Below are 22,283 nucleotides of genomic sequence, written 5' to 3'. Positions count from 1 at the left end.
TGCGTGTCTCTGTTTGGCTTGTCCTAGGATGGAAGTGTTGTCTCAGTCAAAGTGGTGTTTTTCCTCAGCCGTATGTAAGGATTCTAGTGAGAGAGGGTCATGTTGTTTTATGGCTAGTTGATGTTCATGTATCCTGATTCTGAAATGACATCACCACAGGAAATGACATCACTGACCCAAAGAAACCCAAACATATAAATAGAAAGCAGAAATCATCAGCAGTGCTTCGCCTGGAGGCCTGCTGAAGACATTACCTCATATGGTGACGAAATGTCTGGAAATGAACCTTCCAGCTTAGCGCGCAGACCTACATCTAGAACCTCAACCTGAACTACGAATCTTCTCAAAACTTGTATCAAATATTATTAAAAAACTTGCGGGTATATGTGTATATATAAAACATTTTGCCTTTAATATAGTACAACCTACCAAGGAATTCTTCAGACAGGTAATCACAAATAATTTTGATATTGAGCCAAAAAATGAAGCTTTAGAAAGAGATGTTGAAAGATTTAGATAGAAACTTCCATGTATCCAGACCAAGAAGATCGAAAGTACATCTATCAATAGGAGGGTAAAGGGAGTTGGTGGTGGAGAAGATAATAGATTTCGGGCCAGACGAGATGAGAGATAGGAACATGTGTTTTCTTGCAACAATTTAGAGCAGACTTATTTTACACACATGTACACCTTTGTGACTTTGCTAGCTTTTCGCTATGCTACTGGATTGCTTACCTTTTGTGATGTGGAGAAATGCTGTAAATTGTTACGAACCACATGAGCCATAGGGGATGAATCTTTCAGGTCCTCAAGTCTTTAGATGCATGTGGTACACATTGCCTCTGCAGCAAAAATATAACGCTTTCAACCTGTCAGGAATCATACAGGCAGATAGTTGCTTGGTTAAAGTTGTTTTAGAGAACGTTTGCACCATTCTCCTGCCAAATGAGGTGGTGTGGGAGGTGCTTATTCAAGGTCATGACTAAGCTGGACAGGTGAAGAGTCTGCTTCATAAGTCTATTTGAAGAGTAGTGAATGACAGGACTTCCCTTCTCTCTCCAGCCATTGTTGGCCTCTGCACCTTCTGCCACCAGGACCTGATGACTATGAGGATGTCATTGATTGTCATGGAAAGCCATTTCATTCACTGATGGCCTTTAGAGATGCAAATTTGCCATCCTTATCTAGTCTGATGTGCATGTAATCTACACCCACAGTAATGTGGTTGGCACTGAGCCATCCTCTGAAATGGCCTAGCAAGCCACTCAGTGAAAGGGTATTTAGGGAAGGGGAACAAATGCTGACCTGTACACAGCTGATGAAAAAAAGTTTTTAAAATGTAAGGAAAAATGGGGATAACTGCATGTGCAGAGTATTTCTTGAATGGTGAATGGTTGGAAAGTGTAGATGTGCAAAGGGTTTTGCGTGTCCTTATCAATAAGTCATTGAAGGTTAACATGCAGGTGAAGCAAGCTGTTAGGAAGACTAAATATATAACAAGAGGATTTAAGTACAGGAGTAGTGGAGTCTTGGTTCAATTATATAGGAGCTTGGTTAGGTCACACCTGGAATATTGTGGCTAGTTTTGATCTCTTTATGTCAGGAAAGATGTTATTGCCATAGAGGAAGGCAACAGAGGTGCACCAGACTTGCTCCCCTTAATGGCAGGACTCTCGGGCAAGAGGGGTTAGGTAAACTTGGCCTGTATTCTCTAGAATTTCAAAGAATGAGAGGTGATCCCATTGTAACCTACAAAATACTTAGAGGGATGAATGGGGTAGATGCAGGCAAGATGTTTTCCCTAGTCGGGGAGTCTAGAACCGGAGAGCACAATTTAAAAATAATGGGGATTCCATTTAGGATCGAGCTGAGAATTTCTTTTCGTCAGAAGATGGGGATTCATTAGAATTTTCTACCCCTGAAGCTCAGTGGTTGAGTATATTTAAATTTTGATTATCAGTGGAATAAAGGGGTATGGGCATAGTGTGGGGGTAAAAAGACTGAAGTATTTGGTCAAACATGACTGTATTAACTGATGGAGCAGGTTCGGTGGACTGAATGACCAGTCCTGTTCTTTTGTTCCAAACTGCTCGTGGGCAGCAAGCAATTTTCTTTACATAGTTGGGCTTCTGTTGTCCTCCTCTCTGACCTGAGCAGAGTATTTGGGAATGCTGTTCTGAAATGCTGTTTATTGTTCTGTCACTGTCTCCAGTAACTTCCGTTTTTTGGTTATGTTGTTATTTGACCATACGTGAACCAAATGTATGCTAGTTCTTGGGAGAGACGAAACACGCAGTGGTGCATTTTCAGAAAGATTGTCCTTTGCTAAAGTATGGTTTTCATGAATTTCTTGCTGAAAAGATTAAATGGGATAAGAATTAGAATGATACTAAGGGGGTGGGAATTACCAAGTGATGGTTGACAGAATGCACCTTGAATTTGAAAACTCTGCATTCATTCAATGTCTCCACATTGAATTGAATGAACAGTGCAGGTTTGGCAGACATTCCTGCAGTTACTACTTTCTTAAGGCTAACTTGTCATGAATTGCAAAAACCCGACTGCTGATTTAAATCAGGGCAATGGTTTGTATGTTTGATCAGCTTAAATAGCTAATTACAGAAGTCTTGCAAGGAAAGAGGAAGCTGATGAATAGATTGAACATTATAAAATAAAGCTGAAATCATTTAAATAAGAAAAAGTCTCAAAACTGCTGAACTATAGCCTGTCCTACGTCTGTCTTAGAAAAGTTTTTCTCCAACCAGAGATAAACATATTTCCAAATCAGTCTCTGAGAAATTAGTACTGTACTTCTGTTGTAGCAGCCTCTTATTTCTTTCTGTCCGAGTCTGCTCATTCAGAATTATAATCCAGAAAGTTAGGTGATAAAGGTTGAGACTGGAGTCAATATTTACACACTTTTATCAACCTATTTGTACAAAGTTACACATTACAAACATGTATTTCCTCATCACCACAGTTTCAGTATGTTCCTATTTATAAATTACCTTTAATCATCCTGTTCAGACATGTTATGATACACTTCTGTAACAGGTGGGACTTGAACCTGGATCTTCTGGCCCAAAGTTAAGGACCCTACCACTGTTTCACAAGAACCCTATTGATAGAGATCACAAGTGAATCCCCAGTTAATGCCACCATCTGTATACAATTAATCTATAATTAATAAGTCTCCTTCCAAAGGTTTTGAGGTGCAGTGATAGTATTCCTACACCTGAACAGGAGGCCCATGTTCAAGTCCCACCTGCTCCAGAGGTGTGTAATAATTGCTCTGACCAGGCTGATTAGAAAAATAGGTTAAAATAAAATAAAATTAAAAAATTAAGACTCCCTCCTCTTATATTTACAACCAAAAATTCAAAACAAATTCAAATTATACTCTGCACAATGCATTACATTGTTTCACGTCCTTCCTGTAGAACTCATAACACCTTTTTGAACATGCATTTCTTTTGGTAAAAAAAATTGACAGTTGATAACTTGCAACATCCATTTAATTTTAGGCATTTCCTTTTTCTTTAGCACTTTTTCTAGTTTGCAAGGTCAGTCTAAAAACTTCTTTCAGTTTTCTTCTTTGTATATTTGTACTGTCCTACGTTGAACAATTATCTACATAATATTCAGTGGGTATATTATCTTCAGTATACCCATTATGCAGAATTTTATTTAAAATATTTGACAAGTAGAAGCCGTATCTGCTGTCTCCATCAGAGCCAATGTTTTAAGCATCCAGAGTGCTTTTAGCATACCTATTTTCTAAATTTTCTTAGTCTCTTAAGAGAGAAAACATTCCCCATTCTAAATCATCAGAAATATTATGCAAACAGCAAGATGAGAATATCCATCAAGATGATTAGCATGTGAAGCAGAGTTAAAAATGACTACCACCTTGTTCTTTCAGTCATCTTGAGATGAAAACTTGTGGCTCAGTGATCGTATGGCCAGGAGGTCCAGGTCCCACCTGTCCTAGCAATGTGTCATAACATCTCTGAACAGTTTGATTAAAAACATGTTTTGTTTTATAACAGGAACTTAAGTACACATTTATCCAGGCTTAACTTTTTTGATGATTTACTTTCTCTTGCAACATTCTCCACTTTAGGGTATAAGCGCAACATATTAAAACTATTATCAAATCTAATTTGAGTGCATAACCAATTCAACTAACAAATTCAATTAAGTTTCATAATTGCAAGTCCTGATGAAAGGTTCCGACCTGAAACCTTGATTCCCTTCCTCCTCTGATGCTGCTTGACCTGCTGTGCTTTTTCAAGCTCTGTTCTTTATCCACTCCCTTACATATAACGTCATTTAATACAATTAACCAGAATAGGGGTATCACGCTCTTTAAATTAGTTTATTGACTTAGCAATATTTCAGACCTTCTTTGCTCAATACATATAATCTAATACATTTAAAAAGTTAATTAGCTGACTCCTAATTTTTAATTTTACTCCTACTTTATTAATTTTCTTCCCACTTTATTGAGTATTTATTTCTCATCTCTGGAGTACCACCCCATAATGAACCATCAACATAGGTCATGAAAATACCTGAAAGCTCTAGTTTAACTTTCAGCAAAACAGATCTCATTCACAGCAAAATACCACATCTTTGAGGAATCTCTCAGAGCATCAATGCATTTGCTTAGTTTGCAGTTTTCCTTCTGCATCTGTCAATAGAAGTACTCCACTCTGAATGTTACTATCTTGCAGAAATGTGGCCTATAGTCTGCATACATGACTAAATTTTTCTCTTTAAATTACATTTTCAGTTGTGGGAGAATCCATTCTAACATCTGTAAGTCATTCTTCAAAACTCTTGTAACCTAACTAATCTGCAAGGACATTTTTTGTGCAAATCCACTTGGTTGACCTTTCTGTTATCTCATAATAAATTTTAAATTCTCCAAATATGAAACTCCCATTGTTCTGGCTTTCTTAGTTTATCTTCAAGTTTATTGGCAGTTACCAAAATGTCATTGTCTTGAGGACTCCTGCTTCTAAATCATGGGTGAGTCTTTTCAATGGTTTTTATTTCATTGTCTGGTCTTTCCCAGCTACTGCTTCCACATTTGTTGTCAGGGCTGTCACTGCAAAATCTCCCTTTTGCACTAACAATGGGGAGGCAATTGCATATTGCTATTATCACTGGACTGTTAATTTAGAGACCGAGATAATGTTCTTGGGGGCCCAAGTTCGAATCTGCCATGGCAGATGATGGAATTTGAATTCAATAAAACTCTGGAATTAAGAGTCTGATGATAACCATGAAATCATCGTAAATTTTTTTGGAGCATAAAGCCCTTGTGATTCAGTAATGTCCTTTAGGGAAGGAAGCTGCTGTCCTTACCTAGTCTGGCCTATTTGTGACTCCAGACTCTCAGCAATGTGGTTGTCTCTGAATCATTTCTGGACTCTCTCACATTGCACGTTCTAACTTTAAACACTTCTATCCCATTCTATCAGTTGTTATGATCCCAGCTGATGGTATTAAGGTCAGGTTGGATTCTAGAGTGAAGCGTGCCTTCATAGACCATGTTTTAATTTTGAAACTTGGTTACAATGGTGGTCAATCACTGAACATATTCACAAGAAGCTACCAGTGTACTGGAAATAAAAAAAAAAGTAAATTTCTTCTTCGAAAGAAAAGCAAAGATGTATAACATATTTTGGAAAGGGCTTATCATAGACCGTAAAAAGAAAGATTCAACTTTTTTACTCTGCAATATCTTTGCAAGTATTTAGCTCCAGTGAAGTATCATTCCTGTTTTCACTCTTTCATTTCTGATGGGGTTACAAACATTTCCTTTTTATGAATTTCTGTCCATTCACAAATGTGATTCTCTCCATCTCTCTTGGACACACACACACGGACACACACACACACACACACACACACACACACACATACACGAAAAAACCAAGATCTTCCTCCAGTTACTTTGACTAATTTGAATTTGCTAAACAGCACTTTGTTTTCAACTTGAATTTGTGTCTGTTGTCTGGCCCCTCTGTCTCTGGATAGTAAAAACTCAAATAGTAAATGCTATTTCTATTCAGGTAGGGCACATGGGCTGATTGCACATTCTTTGTTGCCTTTCAAATGGCAGTGACTGGCTTGCTTGGCCATTTCAGAGGACATGTAAGAGTCAAATGCATTGCTGTGGTTTTGGAGTCAAATGCAAGCCAGACCAAGTAAAGATAGCAGATTATTTTCCTCAAGGACTATAGTCAACCAGATATTGATTGTCATGAAAAACCAATGGTTTCATGGTCATCCTTCAGCTTCTTTTAATTCGCCCTCAGTAATTATCAACAGGTAATTTAGGTTATCTGGTCATTTAGCTTAAGTCAGATGATTCCTTGGAAATGTGTTTTAACCTATGCTTAAAAATGAGTTTCTGACTCTTGAAGAGAACAAAAAGTCACTTTCATGGGACTGGAAAAACATTTTTAACATATGTTGAAACATATGTTGAAACAAATTTTGTGATATTTTTAGTCTGAATAACTTAATAACTCAGCTTCCTAAATAATAATAATGTATTTTAAATCTGTCCATGGACCTGACTTCTTAGTCATCATCCTGAAAATTCAGCCAATATTTGGACTTTGCTGATATAGGTGTTCTCAAGGAGAGAGAGGGCTGATTGATGGCGGAAGGGAGTGGTGAATGCTGTCAAATAGTTATTGTGGCTCTCGTTGGCTCTAGTAACTGTTCTACTGAAGATCTTAGGCAGAGCTATAGCATGGGGAGAGGCTGTAGGTCGGAAGGTTGAGAGTAGCCTTATGTGAGAGAGGTCAAAGTCATGCCAAAATGCCAATGGTCAGGGAAGGTAAAATACTGCAGCAAACAATGTTGAAACAAATTTTGTGATATTTTTAGTCTGAATAACTTAATGACCTGAAAACACAATTGAAAATGGACTTCCTGTTGCTTTTCCAGCGCATCCATGATTGTTGTATCTCTATTCCATTCACTAGACTTCATAGTTCATCTCTTCCCACCATGACTATTTGACTTTTGAGCAGGATGTCCAAGTCATGTGTGTTTTGACTAATACGTAACTTCTCATTCACTGTCTTCTTTTCTTATGGATGTTCATCGTAGAACACAATCATTTGGTATACAAGGTGCCTCATTTCCTTTTATAAACTCCTTAGAGTCTGAGATTTTGCAATCGGTTCTGATTGAATCATGGGGAATGCACTGCAGTTTAATTGCTATGTTCGATATGTACTGTCTTAACAAGACAACACATTACCTTATCAGAATGCTTCTATTCATTTTAACCCTATCTTTTGTGGTTATACCAAGTCTTTGAATGGAACTCTGTTAAAGTGGCCTTTCAGAATAGTTCAGTGAAGTCTGAACTTTCTCCAAACCTTAAACTTCATGAAACCCATCTCTCTGCATGTAATACATATAAATGTTTAAGAAAATTAAAACTAATCATGGTACATTCTAGACCACCGTGACTATCACAGAGATCAGAAGGGAGTTCAGGATTTTGCTGTTAGAATAATTGTTACGGAATATATTCTTCAATCACCTGGAGTGAATTATTTGTATCATTTGTAGCACCCATGCTAGAGAGTTGTGAACTTAGTCTGGTTGAACAGGTAAAGTTGCATATCACACTTCAATAGTCACCGTTTTTCACAGAGAGCCCATTGCTGAAATGACATTAAATGGCAATGTTCATGTCCATGATATTCTTATTTCGCACGCCACATGTCATTAAATGTGTCATTGCCAAACTCCCCTTCATGATCAGTTAGACATGTTGCTGGCGTCTCAAGTTCAGTTCTTAATAATTTTTTCTAAGGCAGATTCTTTGCTCAAATAGGTTTTATTGCAGCAGACAAAATCTGGCCACAAGATCTGTAAAATGTAGAATATTCCAAAATTTGAGATCCATAACAACTAACTTCTTAAAGTTGAGTGCCAATGGAAGACTTATAATTGACTTCGTGGCATCCTTCTTTGCTTTTTGCAAATTCCACAATTCTCATTCCTCTCTTCTGTATAGTTCATATACTGTTCCTCAGAATTCTCTTTGTGGTGTCATTTTGAAGACTGTAACTCTTCATTTTTGGTGGTTCACTGCATAATAATTCTTTGGACCACATCTGTTGCAACTATTATCTGTTCTTTGGATATTTCTGGAATTCATATTCACCTGTTATTTTGGTTCAAATTTTGTTTTCTACTGCGTTGGCAGATTTGCTGAAGGTAATTTAATCCTCATTCTGCCTGTCTTTAATCTTTCCATTGTATCAAAGCTTGTTTCCAATATCTGGAACATTTCAAAATCTGACATTCATTGAGTCCTTTCTTTTATGGTATCTCTGCAGAATGATCTACTTGTTCCATAAAATCATTGAATCCTCACAGTGTGGAAACAGGTCCTTTGGCCCAACAAGTCCACACCGACCCTCTGAAGAGTAACCCACCCAGACACCTTCCCACTACAGTATATTTACCCCTGACTAATGCACCTAACTTACACATGCCTGAACACTATGGGCAATTTAGCATGGTCAATTCACCGAACCTGCACATCTTTGGACAGTGGGAGGAAACCCACACAGACACTGGGTGAATGTACAGACTCCATATAGACGTTGCTGGAGGCTGGAATCGAACCCAGGTTCCTGGCTATGTGAGACAGCAGTGCCAACCACTGAGCCACGTGTCATCCATGTAGGTAGGCGATGGCCTAGTGGTATTATCACTATACTGTTAATCCAGAGATCCAGATAATGTTCTGGGGACCTGGGTTCGAATCCCACCATGGCAGGTGGGATATTTTATTTCAATAAATATCTGGAATTAAAGATCTAGCGACTACTATAAATCCATTGCCAATTGTCGGAAACACCTATCTGGTTCACTAAGGAAAGAAAACTGCTATCCTTAACCTGGTCTGGCCTACATGTGACTCCAGACCCACAACAAAGTGATTGACTTTCAACTGCCCTCTGGGCAATTAGGGATGGGCAATAAATACTGTCTAGCCAGCGACATCCTCATCTTGTTAAAGAATAAAAACAAGCTTAAAGAAATGTCTGTTTTCCCAAAAACAAGTTTTCAAGAGGCATGCTTTTGATTCAGCTGGGTCTCCTTCCATGAGAATTCAACACCAGTATCTTGTCCATACAATAGACTTGGCACTCTCCAGCAATTTAAACTCTAGTACTGATCCAGAATTCCCCAAATTGCATCTTGTCAATTCTTTAAGCGTTTTGTTGAAGTCCAGTATACATTTTTCTATTGCTTTCAAAAATCTATTCATTTCAGCCCTGCATTATGGAATTTGACAAGTCGTCTTCCTTGTACGTTTCATCCTAAGAATGTTAGTTGGAAGTCCAACCTTAAGCACAAAACTACTGTCGAGAATTTATCTCACAGAAACATTTATGATTTTACTTCTGGTAGGAAGCAAATCCAAGTCCATTGCTTCTTTTGCCTTTTGGAGGGAGGTAACTTGTGTCTGCATATTGACTACGTTCTTTTATTGGTTATATGCGTCAGATGTTAAAAACCTGGAAGGAGAATCATACCCCAACAGCTTATGCTTGCTTTCTCCCATTTTGCAAAAAGGCCACCAGGATTTTTGTTTTCTATATGAAAAGATTTTCTTAATTTCCAAACTTCATTTTTATCAGTCAGAATCCTATAATGTGGCTCATGATTTTTGTTTAGTAATGTTCCTCTGAAATGCCACTAATTGTGTTATTATTTTAAAGACACTATATAAATTCACAATAAGTTCAAATTGTATCTTGTTCATTACTGAAGAGTGCAGTTCACTGAAGGAGCACGGACACATGTGAAGTTGATGTGCTGTATTAGTGGGGTAATGAATGCTTTATGGTAGGATTTATTATGGAGACATAGAGGGGATTTTCTCTTGCACCAAGCTCTCGCTCAGAATCAAACTTAGTGCTGAGTCATTCCTGTTAATGCTGGGGAAAATATGAAAGAATGGTTTATTCCGAAAATATACAATTTGCAGATCATATATTACAAGTATTTGAACTTCTTCCGAGTTGATTATGAAATGGAACCTGCAAGTCCATATTAAAAGTAAAAGTGTATGACTCATATCAACTGGTTCAAGGTGTATTGCTAAACAAAATTATTAAGGTACCAAATTTTTCTAGTATGCTACTTTCTGTTAATTTATTTCCTATCTAGGTTTAGTCTATGACACTTTCATGTTGAAGCACCAGTGCACTTGTGGGAACACTAACAACCATCCAGAACATGCAGGGCGAATACAGAGTGTCTGGTCCAGGCTTCAGGAAACAGGGTTACTTAACAAGTGTGAGGTAAGAGAAAAGGAAAAGTGATGACTGTGGATCAAAAAATTTGCAAAATACTGGATCTTGAAATAAGCATTGTGAAAATAATACTTAAGTTGCTTTCCCATATTCAGTTTTCTCAAATGTTCTTGAATATATCAATCCTGAATTAGGATCTTAAGTATGCAGATTCATTAAAGTAATAACAAGTTCAATAGAATACAGTTGGAAAAAGAGCCTGTTATAAAGTTATATCATGAATTGTATAGAAAGACCTGCTTATCAGCCAAGAATCTCAAAACTGACTAATTTGGAAATATGAAATTAAACCTGGAAAGCTCTGAACAGTGCAACAGCAAAGCTCATTGATACCAAATCCAAAACCTCATTTTGAGAAGTCTACTCCATCGTGTTTTGCAATAGCTTGAAAAGTAACTACTCACTTTGGACGTGTGAATTTTTAAAAATAAACTTTGCAGCTTTTCTGTAAGGGCTGACAGTTACTCCTCTTAAAACAAACTGCTCCTTCTCAACAAGTTATTAAGTACTGGCCACTTTAGTATTTGTATTAACTCTACAGAATGTGTGTAAAACATGAGAGCCAAACTGTAAAGTTCTTTAAGGTTTCTATATATTGCCAGATCCAAAGCATTTGAAAACTTCTGTATCTTTTGTAATGAGAAATAGTTTTGACCAAGCAAAAGGTTGGTGCTGGTACATCAATAATGAATTTTGTCCTAGTGTTTGTATTTGGATTATGAACCATCAAACCTCCCAAAAATGAATCTGGTACTATTATTGATCAATGTGCCTAGCAGGTCTGTAAAGTAATTCTGTAGCACATGTGTAAACTAGTCTGCTGATTTTAGATTGTCTTTGGTCCCAAGGTATGCCAATTGATCAGGAAGGTTACAGCATTCTTTCAAGAATTTTGTGTACTTTCATATTGGAAATTAGGTTGGACCCAGTTGCAGAAAACCCCTAAATTCAAGTCAGATATGCAAAATTCACAAAACTACACACATACATATTTTTTAATCTAAAAGTGAATTATTGAATAAAGCAAGATGAAGTCTAATCTGTAGCAAAATATCCTTGAATATAGTTTCTTATCTCAAGATCGCTTGTATCTTGTTTTCATTCCTAAACTAATGTCAGACAATGCCATTCAACTGGAAACTCCTTCCCAGAACCTGAAAAGTTGCATGCTTCAACTCTATCACACATAGTTGATATGTAACTATATCAAAACTTGGAATAGCTCCAAGAAAACTCAGGAAGTCTCAAATTGGCAGTAAGTTGGTTTCTCTGGAATCATAGGTGATTCAGAATACTGGACAAAATCTTTGTCACTTCCAAAACTTGGACTTTAAACATGATTTGATTCTTATTTTAAATTAACTGTCAGAGAACAAAAATAACTGAGCACCTACTTGACCCTGTCCTACGTGCTGTCGGGACTATTCAACAGGGGTCACAAAATACTGGTCCTTTTGCTATTAATTGAAAAAGAAAAGGACAACGGGATATTACATAAAGAGTTTGAACAATATGTCCTGTCATCTCAGTCTTGGACTTCAAGTAAGCTCATAATGCCTTGTAAAGGTCATGATTAAAATCCCTAAAGAAGAATTTAATTTATCCTCAGTTCATATGCTAGAGGGTAAATTTGCCTTGGAAACTGGTATAATTGACAGAAACATAGCAATCTTTTGAGCAATTTGTTTGAATGTATGGGAAATGGAAAAGCATTCTTGTAGATAACGAAAATTCTGCAACTGAGATTTTGGCCTCTTGCCATTGTAATGTGTTAGAAGACCTATAATGTAAACAAATCTAGTGCACTTGACACCGAAGAGTTTGCTGCTTCTGGTGATGTTAAGTTTTAATCCTTCGCTGAACAACCCATACACACAATTAGGAGTTGTTGCTTTCTCTGCCTAGTGAAAAGCAGTATTGTACATGACTGTATTCTTAGCCTGATTTTGGATTATGTGGAAAAAATACTATTTGATGAAAACGTGGGCTCAATGTGGGACAATTACTTCTGGTTTATTTTATCAATATATTACATTTCCAGTTATAACACATTTTCTGGCCTTTTTTTGCTTAAATTGTTCATTCGTTCTTTGAACAAAACCTGTGGTCCAGATAATAGTGCATACATGGTAGAGAAACATTTGTGATTGTACTTTCATATGATGCATTTGTACTCACCAATGTCTTAATGTCTCAATGATGTATTTGTTTCATGTGCAAACAAAAACTTGGATAAAATACTATTGAAAAGAATTGGGAAGTACAATGCATTGTTTTGTAGAGATAGACCAAATTGATGTGCAGGTGAAATCAGCAACACGTTTTATAGCTATTATTTTGTACTTTCTTAGATTAACAAAGACTAACAATGTGACCTTGATTCGTTTTTTTTAATAAACGCTTGGTTGACTCTGCTATGAATTGTGTATTCTATTCTGCAACTGTTGCCGCTCAGCTGCTGTATCCTTTTATGTTAATCATTGTTGCGCAAATTAGAATTATTAAAGTTATGCTTACAGCATGTCATCTCCTTAGAATTAAGTAATGATTGTACAATACAAATTCAGTTTCCTCATTGAGAATTATAGTATGTATTATGTTGTAAAATGCTGTGGAGAAAGTTAATGGTTATAATCCTATTAAATGGGGAGGAATTTCTCTCTCCTACAAACCAGTTGGTCTGTTCTCAGACCATTTATAACAAATTAGCCTTAAATGCATCAACTTAACTGTGCACTAAGCTCTCTTGACTAATATTATTCTACACTTCAAAACTGAATGACAGAATATCTCTCAACAGTCACAAAATAAATTTATCTGTACAGAAAAGATAGGTTTGGCATTTACAGTTTGGAAAGTTTGATCATACTTGAGAGTCATATGATTTTAATGTTTAAAATTAGAGGGCAAAAACTGGATGCAGACCGCAACTAAGTCGCACTTGAATATGAAGTTGGAACTGAATACAGAAATTCTAACATCAGTGTAAAAGTCGCTTTATTTATTATAGGGAACCTCTATGTGCTAGCAAGTAATCAACAGAGTTTCAAATGTTTATGCTGCATGTACCTGTAATTTTTACATATTTATGAATATATCTCTTAATCTATTATTTTTGGGAAATTGGGTTAGCACAGAGACTGCATTAGTATATTCATTACTATGGTTTCCCTGTGAGGAAATTTCCAATGTTTGTCTTCTAAATAATTAATCCTTTGAGTACTGTATGTTTCAAACAGCATCTAATTCTTCACATGTTCTCTTGTGTACAAAAATACATTTAGTTTGCAATGGTGCATATTCTGTAAATCGAGGATTAGAATCGCATTAATCGCATCGTGGGCGGCACGGTGGCACAGTGGTTAGCACTGCTGCCTCATAGTGCCAGAGACCCGGGTTCAATTCCCGCCTCAGGCGACTCTCTGTGTGGAGTTTGCACATTCTCCCCGTGTCTGCGTGGGTTTCCTCCGGGTGCTCCGGTTTCCTCCCACAATCCAAAAATGTGCAGGTTAGGTGAATTGAACATGCTAAATTGTCCGTAGTGTTAGGTGAAGCGGTAAGTGTAGGAGTATGGGTCTGGGTGGTATACGCTTCGGCGGGTCGGTGTGGACTTGTTGGGCCGAAGGGCCTGTTTCCACACTGTAAGTAATCTAATCTAACCTTAATTAAGGTAAATGCATTTATAGGATAAATTACTTAAGACTAATTCTGCAGACTGTTTTCATTCTGGTGGAGAAATGCTGCTGCAGTCCTCACAGAGTGAATATTTTTGTACTTTTGCAGCGAATCCGGGGTAGAAAAGCGACTTTGGATGAAATTCAAACAGTGCATTCAGAACACCACACATTGTTATATGGCACCAGCCCTCTGAACAGACAGAAGCTGGACAGTAAGAAGTTGCTAGGTAAGTAGCTGCTGCATATTCTAATTTAAATGCAAAGAAATCAAAGAAGCAGCAAATTCTTATAAGTCAGTCTTTTAACTGATGTTACAATTCTGTTTCCATATGGCATTTGTTTGCTGATTTGGAGGAATTACATTACTATATGATGCATTATGTAAGCTAAAAATGTTCGGTTGATTTAATTAACTTAGAAAATTGAGTTGTATGGATGATGAATATTGAATATTTTAATTTGAATATACCCAAATAGTAGTTAACTATGTATTATCAAGGATTTTCTATTACATTCTAAGAAATAAAAATGATATCAGCCTTTCACCATCATCTGAAGGGGAATCTTTTGACATGTTTCTTTAGGGCCTATTACACAGAAGATGTATGCACTGCTACCCTGTGGTGGACTTGGGGTGAGTACAGCTAAGCACAGCTCTTTGTATTTTCATTATGCTGTTAAAAAGGAAGAGGTGTTATGTATCTTAAAAAGTATTAAGGTAGGTAAATCCCTGGGTCCTGAAGGGATCCATCCCAGAACAATGAGGGAGGCAAGAAAGCAAATTGTTGTGGAATTGACAGACATCTTTGTATCCTCTTTGGCCACAGGTGAGGTCTGGAGAATAGCCAATGTTGTCCCATTGTTTAAGAAGGGAAGCAGGGACAATCCAAGAAATTGTAGGCCTATGAGCCTCACATTGGTAGTAGGGACATTTTTGGAAAAGATTCTTAGGGACAAGATCAATATGCATTTAGAAGTAGATGGACTAATTAGCGATAGACAGCATGGTTGTGTGTGGGGGAGGTCATGCCTCGCCAACTTAATTGAGTTTTTGAGGGGTTGAGAAAGATGATTGATGAGGGAAAAGCGGTTGATGTTGTCTACATGAACTTCAGTAAAGCCTTTGACAAGATCCCTCATGCAAACTGGTACAAAAGGTGAAGTCACAAAATATTGGGGTGAGCTGGCAAGATGGATACAGAACTAACTTAGTCATGGAGACAGAGGGTAGCGGTCCAAGAATGCTTTTCAGAATGGAGGGTTGTGACTTGTTGTCTTCCATAGGGGTCAGTACTGGGACCTCTGCTGTTTGTGATTTACATAAATGATTTGGAGGAAAACATAGTTAGCCTAATTAGTAAGTCTGTGAACGATACCAAGATTGGTGGAGTTGCAGATAGTGAGGAGGATTGTCAGAGGATATTATAGGATATAGATCAATTGGAGGCATGGGCAGAAAAATGGCAGATGGAATTTAATCCGGCCAATTGTGAGGTAATGTATTTTGGAAGGTTGAGTACAGGTGGAAATTATACAGTGAATGGCAGAACCCTTAGGAGTGTTGATATGCAGAGGGATTGGGGGCGCAGATCCACAGATCACTGATGGTGGCAGTGCAGGTAGGTAAGGTTGTAAAAAGGCCTTTGACGTGCTTGCCTTTATTGGAAGGTGCATTGAGTATAAGAACAGACAAGTTACGCTGCAGCTTTGTAGAACTTCAGTTAGGCCACACTTGGATAATTGCATACAGTTCTGATCACCACACCATCAGAAGTATGCAGATACTTTGGAGAGGGTATAGAAAAGGTCTACCAGGATGTTATCTTATATAAGAGTTTTAGCTATGTAGAAAGATTGGGTAAACTGTGTTTGTTTTCACTGGAATGCAGGAGGTTGAGAGACAACCTGGTAGAACTTTTTAAAGTTGTGAATGGCATGGATTGAGTAGAAAGTATGATGCTTTTTACCAGGGTGGAGGGGTCAATTACTAGGGTACACAGGGTCAAAGTGTGGTGTTGGGGGGAGGAAGTTTAAAAGAGATCTGCGAGGCAAATCTTTAACACAAAGGGTGGGGAGTGCCTGGAACATCCTACAGGAGGAGGTGGTGGAAGCAGACACAATAGCAGCATTCAAGAAGGACTTTGACGAATACATGAATAGGAAGGAACTAGAGATATATGGATCCTGTAAGTGAAGATAGTTTTAGCACAGAAGGGCAAAATATGTCAGTACAGGTTTGGAGGGCTGAAGGGCCTGTTCCTGTGCTTTTTTTTCTTTGTACTATGTTTGATTGATACACTTGATGTAAAATAATGCTGCCACATTCTGTTTCCTGCTGGTCAACGATAAAATATTTGGCATAATAATTGTTGCCTACTAGTATACTTGCTGTGGAGTGCATTAGATTGAATTAGCCTGCTAAAATTAGAATACTTTATTTAACTCTTTCCAATGCAACATCTCAGAATGATTGTTGCTTTCAGATAGGTTTGCTTTATCTGTCTTTTATTTCTTTTAAGTGGTATTCTGCATTCCCATTAGTGAATACGCTTGGAGGAAGTCTAATGCATTGCATAAAATAATGTCTCTATTAAGGGTAACCTTTTGACAGCTGCAGTCTTTTTTTGTTTTTTTCAAAAAGTTGTATAAAGTTCTGAGTTCTGCCAGTTTGATTTTCATGTACAGTTATAAATAGATCAATTCTATATTCTTGCTGTGGTTCTGTTCGCCGAGCTGGAAGTTTTGTTGCAAACGTTTCGTCCCCTGTCGAGGTGACATCCTCAGTGCTTGGGAGCCTCCTGTGAAGCGCTTCTGTGGTGTTTCCTCCGGCATTTATAGTGGCCTGTCCCTGCCACTTCCGGTTGTCAGTTTCAGCTGTCCGCTGTAGTGGCCGGTATATTGGGTCCAGGTCTATGTGTTTGTTGATGGAGTTTGTGGATGAGTGCCATGCTTCTGGGAATTCCTAGATGGTATACAATCGAGAACGAGTTTCCCTGGGAGACCGTAACATTGACTCTCGCCACCATGGGATTTCATGATGCTAGGTCAAACATGGACAAGGAAAAGTCTCGCTGATTACCATGTACTACCTCAGCTGATGAATCAGAGCTCCTCCATGCTGAACATTCATTGGAAGAAGCACTGAGGGTGGCAAGGATGCAGACTTACCTCTGGATGGGGAATTTTAATGTCCACCACCAAGTATGGTTCTTCAGCAGCACTACTGATGGAGCCAGTCAAGTTCTAAAGGATATTCTTCCTGGGCTGGGTCTGCAGCAGGTGGTGAGGGAAAAACATTCTTGATGTCATTCCTCACTAATCTGCCTGCCACAGGTGCATGATAAAATTGGTAAGTGGCCATCATACAGTCCTTGTGAAGACAAAATCCCATCTTCACATTGAGAATACCCTTCTCAATGTTGTTTGGCATTAGCACCAAGCTAAATGAAACAGACTTCAAATAGACCTAGCAAATCAAACTGGGCACTTGTGACTTGCCGTGGACCAGCAGCACTGGAAAAATCATCCTCCAAAACATGCTGAAGGCATATCTCCCACTCTACCATTACCATTAAGCCAGTGGAATAACCTTTGTTCAGTGTAGAGGGCATGTACCAGGCACACACAAATATGAGGTGTCAACTTGGTGAAACTGCAGGACAAGGCTACTTGATTGTTAAATGGCATAAGGCAACAAATGATAGACAGAGCTAAGCCATTCTGCTACCTGTGATAGGCAACCCTGCCACATCCAATTGCAAATGGTTGCAGGTAGTTAAACAACTAACTGAAGAAGGAGACTCCACAAGTATCCCATCCTCAATGATAGAGGAACACAGCATCAGTACAAAAGGCGAGGCTGAAGAATTCACAACAGTTTTCAGCCAGAAATGCAAAATGGTTGACCCTATCTTGGCCTCCTCCAGAGGTCCTCAACATCACAGCTGCCAGTCTTCAGCCAATTCAGTTCATTCCACATGTTATCAAAAGACAGAAAATAGGAGTAAGAGTAGGCCATTTGGCGCTTCTATCTTACTTCAACAATTCATTATGACCATAGCTGATTATCCCCCTCAGTAGCCTGCTCCTGCTTTTCGCCCATCTCCTTTGATCCCTTTGATCCCTTTCCAACTCCTTGAAACCACACAATATTTTGGCCTCGATTGCTTTCTGTGGTAGCTTGAACTCAGCTTGTCCTCCAGTAGGGTGCACTGGATACTGCAAAGGCTGTGGGCCCGAATAGCATTCAGGCAATATTACTGAAGGCATGTGCTTCAGAACTTGCAGCTACAACATTGGTATCTACCTGACAATGTGGAAAATTACCCAGGTATGTCCTGCACACAAAAAGCAGGACAAATTCAACATGATCAGTTTATTTTCAATTAATGGAAGGTGACATCTACATTTCTATCAAGCAATGCCTGCTCAGCAATAATTGGCTCACTAATGCCAATTTGGGTTCTGCCAGCTTCTGACCTCATGAAGCCTTGCTTCAAACATGATCTAAGGTGCTGAATTCCAGAGGTGAAGAAAGACTGACTGCCCTTGACATTAAGGTAACGTTTGCAAAATTGGAGCAAAACTGAAGTCAATGGGAGTCAGGGAGAATACGCTGGTTGGAATCATACCTGTTGAAAAGGAAAATGATTATGGTTGTTATAAATCAGCCATTTCACTTCGAGGACATCTTCGCAGGAGTTCCTCAGGGTAATATCGTCCTCAGCTGCTTCGTCAATGAGCTTTCCTCCATCCTAAGGTTAAGAGTGGGGATGATCGCTGATGATTGCACAATGTTCAGCGCCATTCACAACCTCTCAGATACTGAAGCAGTGTGTGTCCAATTGCTATAAGACCTGGACAATATCTAGACTTAGGCTCAAGTGACAAGTAACATTTGTGCCAGACAAATGTTAGTACATATGGCAGCAACAACATGGTTTCAAGAAGAGCACTATGTACAGATACCTAAAAGAGGAATACATTTTTAAAAAGATGATGTTTTGATTAGGTCAAGCAGTGTTTATCATGTTTGAAGTTTGGTCTGCAGTATTTTACCATTGTTGCTTCTAAGTCTGCATTGTCAGTAAATTATTGATATAAATATTTTAGAATGATTTCACTTTTTTTTAGTGCAGAAGTAAGGGATTGATAATGGATGCAAGAAGGATTGCAATGTAGAGTGTTTTTGTAAATCTTGTTGAAGTTAACAGCAAATCAGAAACATGTTTTACTGGTTGTTTGCAATATGTTGTGTGCACCTTCTACTTTACCCTCACCCCCTTTGTCAGATGTTTTGTCAGTAAATGAATGTCCTTGTTATTCTGCCTCCTGCAACCACCATCTTCTCTGAAATACCGTGTTGTTCAAAATGTAGTGCCTTATAATTATCCAACAAACTTGGTTTGGGACATATTGTGGAGAACCACATGACCTGTACAGGCACATGAACCTTTGCTTCAGTTGCTCAGTTGTATTTTATAATGTTGGTAGTTAGTATTTGTATCTGAACTATCTGTCACTGGATTATAAAGTGGTATCATCATAGTGTGCATACTGTAGAAGTGTCACCTAGCAGCCATCCTTTTGAGTTTTCAGAAGGGTGGAATTTTTGATACTTACAGAATGAAAGTGATGTGGCATCTGTCTGCTTCGCTGAGAAAATTTGTGTTCCTTGTGCAATGATAACAGACTAGCTAAATATTAATTAGATAATCTCTCTTCCTATTAACAAAACCTGTAGCTTGGTCTTCTGGTGCCTTGATTATTAAGTCAGACCAGTCTATGATGATCAGTGAATGAGAGAATTTCTGTCAGTTTGAATGTTGGAGTCCAGGGCAAAGATAATATATTGATTGAAGCTGGCAAAGAAGACATTGAGGTTTGTTTGATACAGGGTGTATTTTAAAATGGGAAGTATGAGTAATGTCTTTCATAGCAGGCTGGAAGCAACTTAAAGCAAAAGCGAAGTTTAAAACATATGTGACTTTGACAACCACAGGCAAAGAACAGCCATCCATGCCAGCTGGTAACATCCTGTTGGGAGAAGATGCACAGGTCGACAATAGTCAGCCTCAAGAGTCGCAATTCCTGATGCCTTACTCATGCAAGAGATCCGCAAAAGTGAATATTGACCAATAACAGCCCATTGCCAACTGCTAGCTCCTAACAAACCCTTCACAATACTTGACCTGCTGGTTCATTTGGCTACTACTTCTGCACTTCATGTAACTATTTCTTCATTCAAAGCAAAATAAACTGGAAGCTTAATTAGGATTTAAAAGGAAAATAAACAATAGAAAGAAGACATCTTCACAATGAAAAGTACTTTGGAACTGTATTAAGCACAATAGCATTCGGATCCCTGTAGATCTTAATAGCTGCAACTGAGTCTTTTCATAGTGCTTACTAGAGTAAACTAACCACTTTGTGAAACTAGACATGCAATTTAACACATTGGATGTCGACATTCATGAGGCACTTTCCTTCTTCCAATTGCTATAGAAAATCTTGAATTAAACAAAGACAAATGGAAATTTGTCTAATTACTTTTCATCTTTTTAAACCATGATGTGGAGGTGCTGGTGTTGGACTGGAGTGGACAAGGTCAGAAGTCACCATTCGCCTGATGGAGCAGTGCTCCATCAGGCGAAGTGACAAAGGAGCAGCACTCCGAAAGTTTGTGATTTCAAATACGCCTGTTGGACTATAACCTAATGATCTTTTTTAATGTCATTGAGCCAACTGACACATCATTGTTTAGATACTACACTTTAATGAGCATTTCAACCCACTCTGTGCACATGATATGACTGTACACACAAACTTGAGTAACCAATCTTGACCGGTGTCCTCAACTGGATTGGTAAAATAGAACTGAATATTCTGACTCTGACATTTTCATTAAGTTTCCTGGACAGTGCCTCTCCACGAAACCTGGCTTGTTTTCTCCCATGATATTTCAAACTAGCCTCATTAACTACCTACTACCCTACAGTGTCCCCCTCATGCAATTCTAGTCTGATTCTTGCACTCACCAAAGCTAGAGGTACTTCCCAACACCAGGACGTCACAAACTCCTTGGCACAGATGTAATCTTGAAAGGGCATTTGTGCATCTGGTCAAGTGCTGATAGTCCAGAGATACCTTGTATTGTTTAAGACATTTCTCCTGGATATGACTGAAAAGGGGAAAGTGGCTTGCCGCTTTGCAGACAGAAATCTGGAGGCCCTGGTAGACAGGATGGTGCAGAGGAGAGCCATCTGTTTCCCCCAGGACCAGAGGAGGCCACAAGAGCAAACTTTTGTCAGCCTGGCCTGAGATGGTCACTTGCATCAGTACAGTCTCAATCAACTGGGGGATTACACAGCAATGCCTCGTGACCACTTCTACTCCGCCATGGTAAGTGCCACTATCACCTCTGCTACCACTCACTCACTATATCTTTGGCTCTATATCAACCTCCCATCAAGGCTCATGCTGTACCCTCACTGTCACAATAACATGCAAAATTCCATCAACTGCTCTTACTCACCCCATACCCATACACCACTGACTTTGCATGGCCTCTACGTCTCCTCGTCACTTACTGGGGACGTCTCACTACCTTTGCACACCTGCACTAGCACTGGCACCGATGCCATCACTTTAATTCTCAATCAAACCCCCCTTTCTTTCACATTGCACAAGAAGGCATCCCACAGTCGGGCAGGAAGAGCCAAGATAGGCAAATTTCGACCCTGACTGATTTCCCCAAGTGGCTGATTGACTGTGCCTCAACTCTTGGATTGATAGTGAATGCTTTATTGATGTATTGTGCCAGCTGTCACTAACTGAAGGTTGTCTCCCTTGACAGAGGGCGACTACTCTTAGACTTTGAGACACGAACATCTGTTTGCAGCACACATCGTGTTTGACCACATTGGTGGCTACTACATAGTGTAATTGTGAGATTGCCATGGCACTGTGCCAAAGAGTAACATATATACGCACTTGACTGAAAACTGCTGACAAGCATGAAGAGCTGTATGGCTTTGTGTTTGTGTTAAATTGCAAGGTTAAGTCAAAGTCCTGTGCCTTTAGGGTGCCACTGACGTGCAAGACAAGACAGAGATATTATAAGTATCTCAGTAGGCGCTGTGAATGAGTGCTAAGAGAGCAAGCAAGGATTCGAGATGCACCCTGGTCCAGTCCACGTGCAGGGTAACTGTATCTACACACGTCCTTGCAGCAG

General features: G+C 38.8%; 1 protein-coding gene across 16 annotated transcripts in view; it reads left to right on the top strand.

Annotated features, from left to right (window-relative positions):
* Positions 1–22,283, top strand: part of hdac5 (histone deacetylase 5) — a 330,777-nt gene that overhangs the window by 254,112 nt on the left and 54,382 nt on the right. For 14 of the 16 annotated variants that reach the window (XM_043675117.1, XM_043675114.1, XM_043675109.1 and 11 more), the window contains 3 exons: positions 10,228–10,361; positions 14,157–14,277; positions 14,635–14,684. In XM_043675117.1, the coding sequence (XP_043531052.1) occupies positions 10,228–10,361; positions 14,157–14,277; positions 14,635–14,684 (305 nt within the window). Of the gene's footprint in view, positions 1–10,227; positions 10,362–14,156; positions 14,278–14,634; positions 14,685–22,283 lie in introns of those variants that run through there. The other 2 variants (XM_043675119.1, XM_043675120.1) reach the window with 2 other exon arrangements.

The sequence above is a fragment of the Chiloscyllium plagiosum genome, chromosome 33 (assembly GCF_004010195.1).
Source record: "Chiloscyllium plagiosum isolate BGI_BamShark_2017 chromosome 33, ASM401019v2, whole genome shotgun sequence".
NCBI lineage: Eukaryota > Metazoa > Chordata > Chondrichthyes > Orectolobiformes > Hemiscylliidae > Chiloscyllium > Chiloscyllium plagiosum.
The sequence above is the reverse complement of the archived record's forward strand: the minus strand, read 5'-3'. Positions and strand labels throughout refer to the sequence as shown.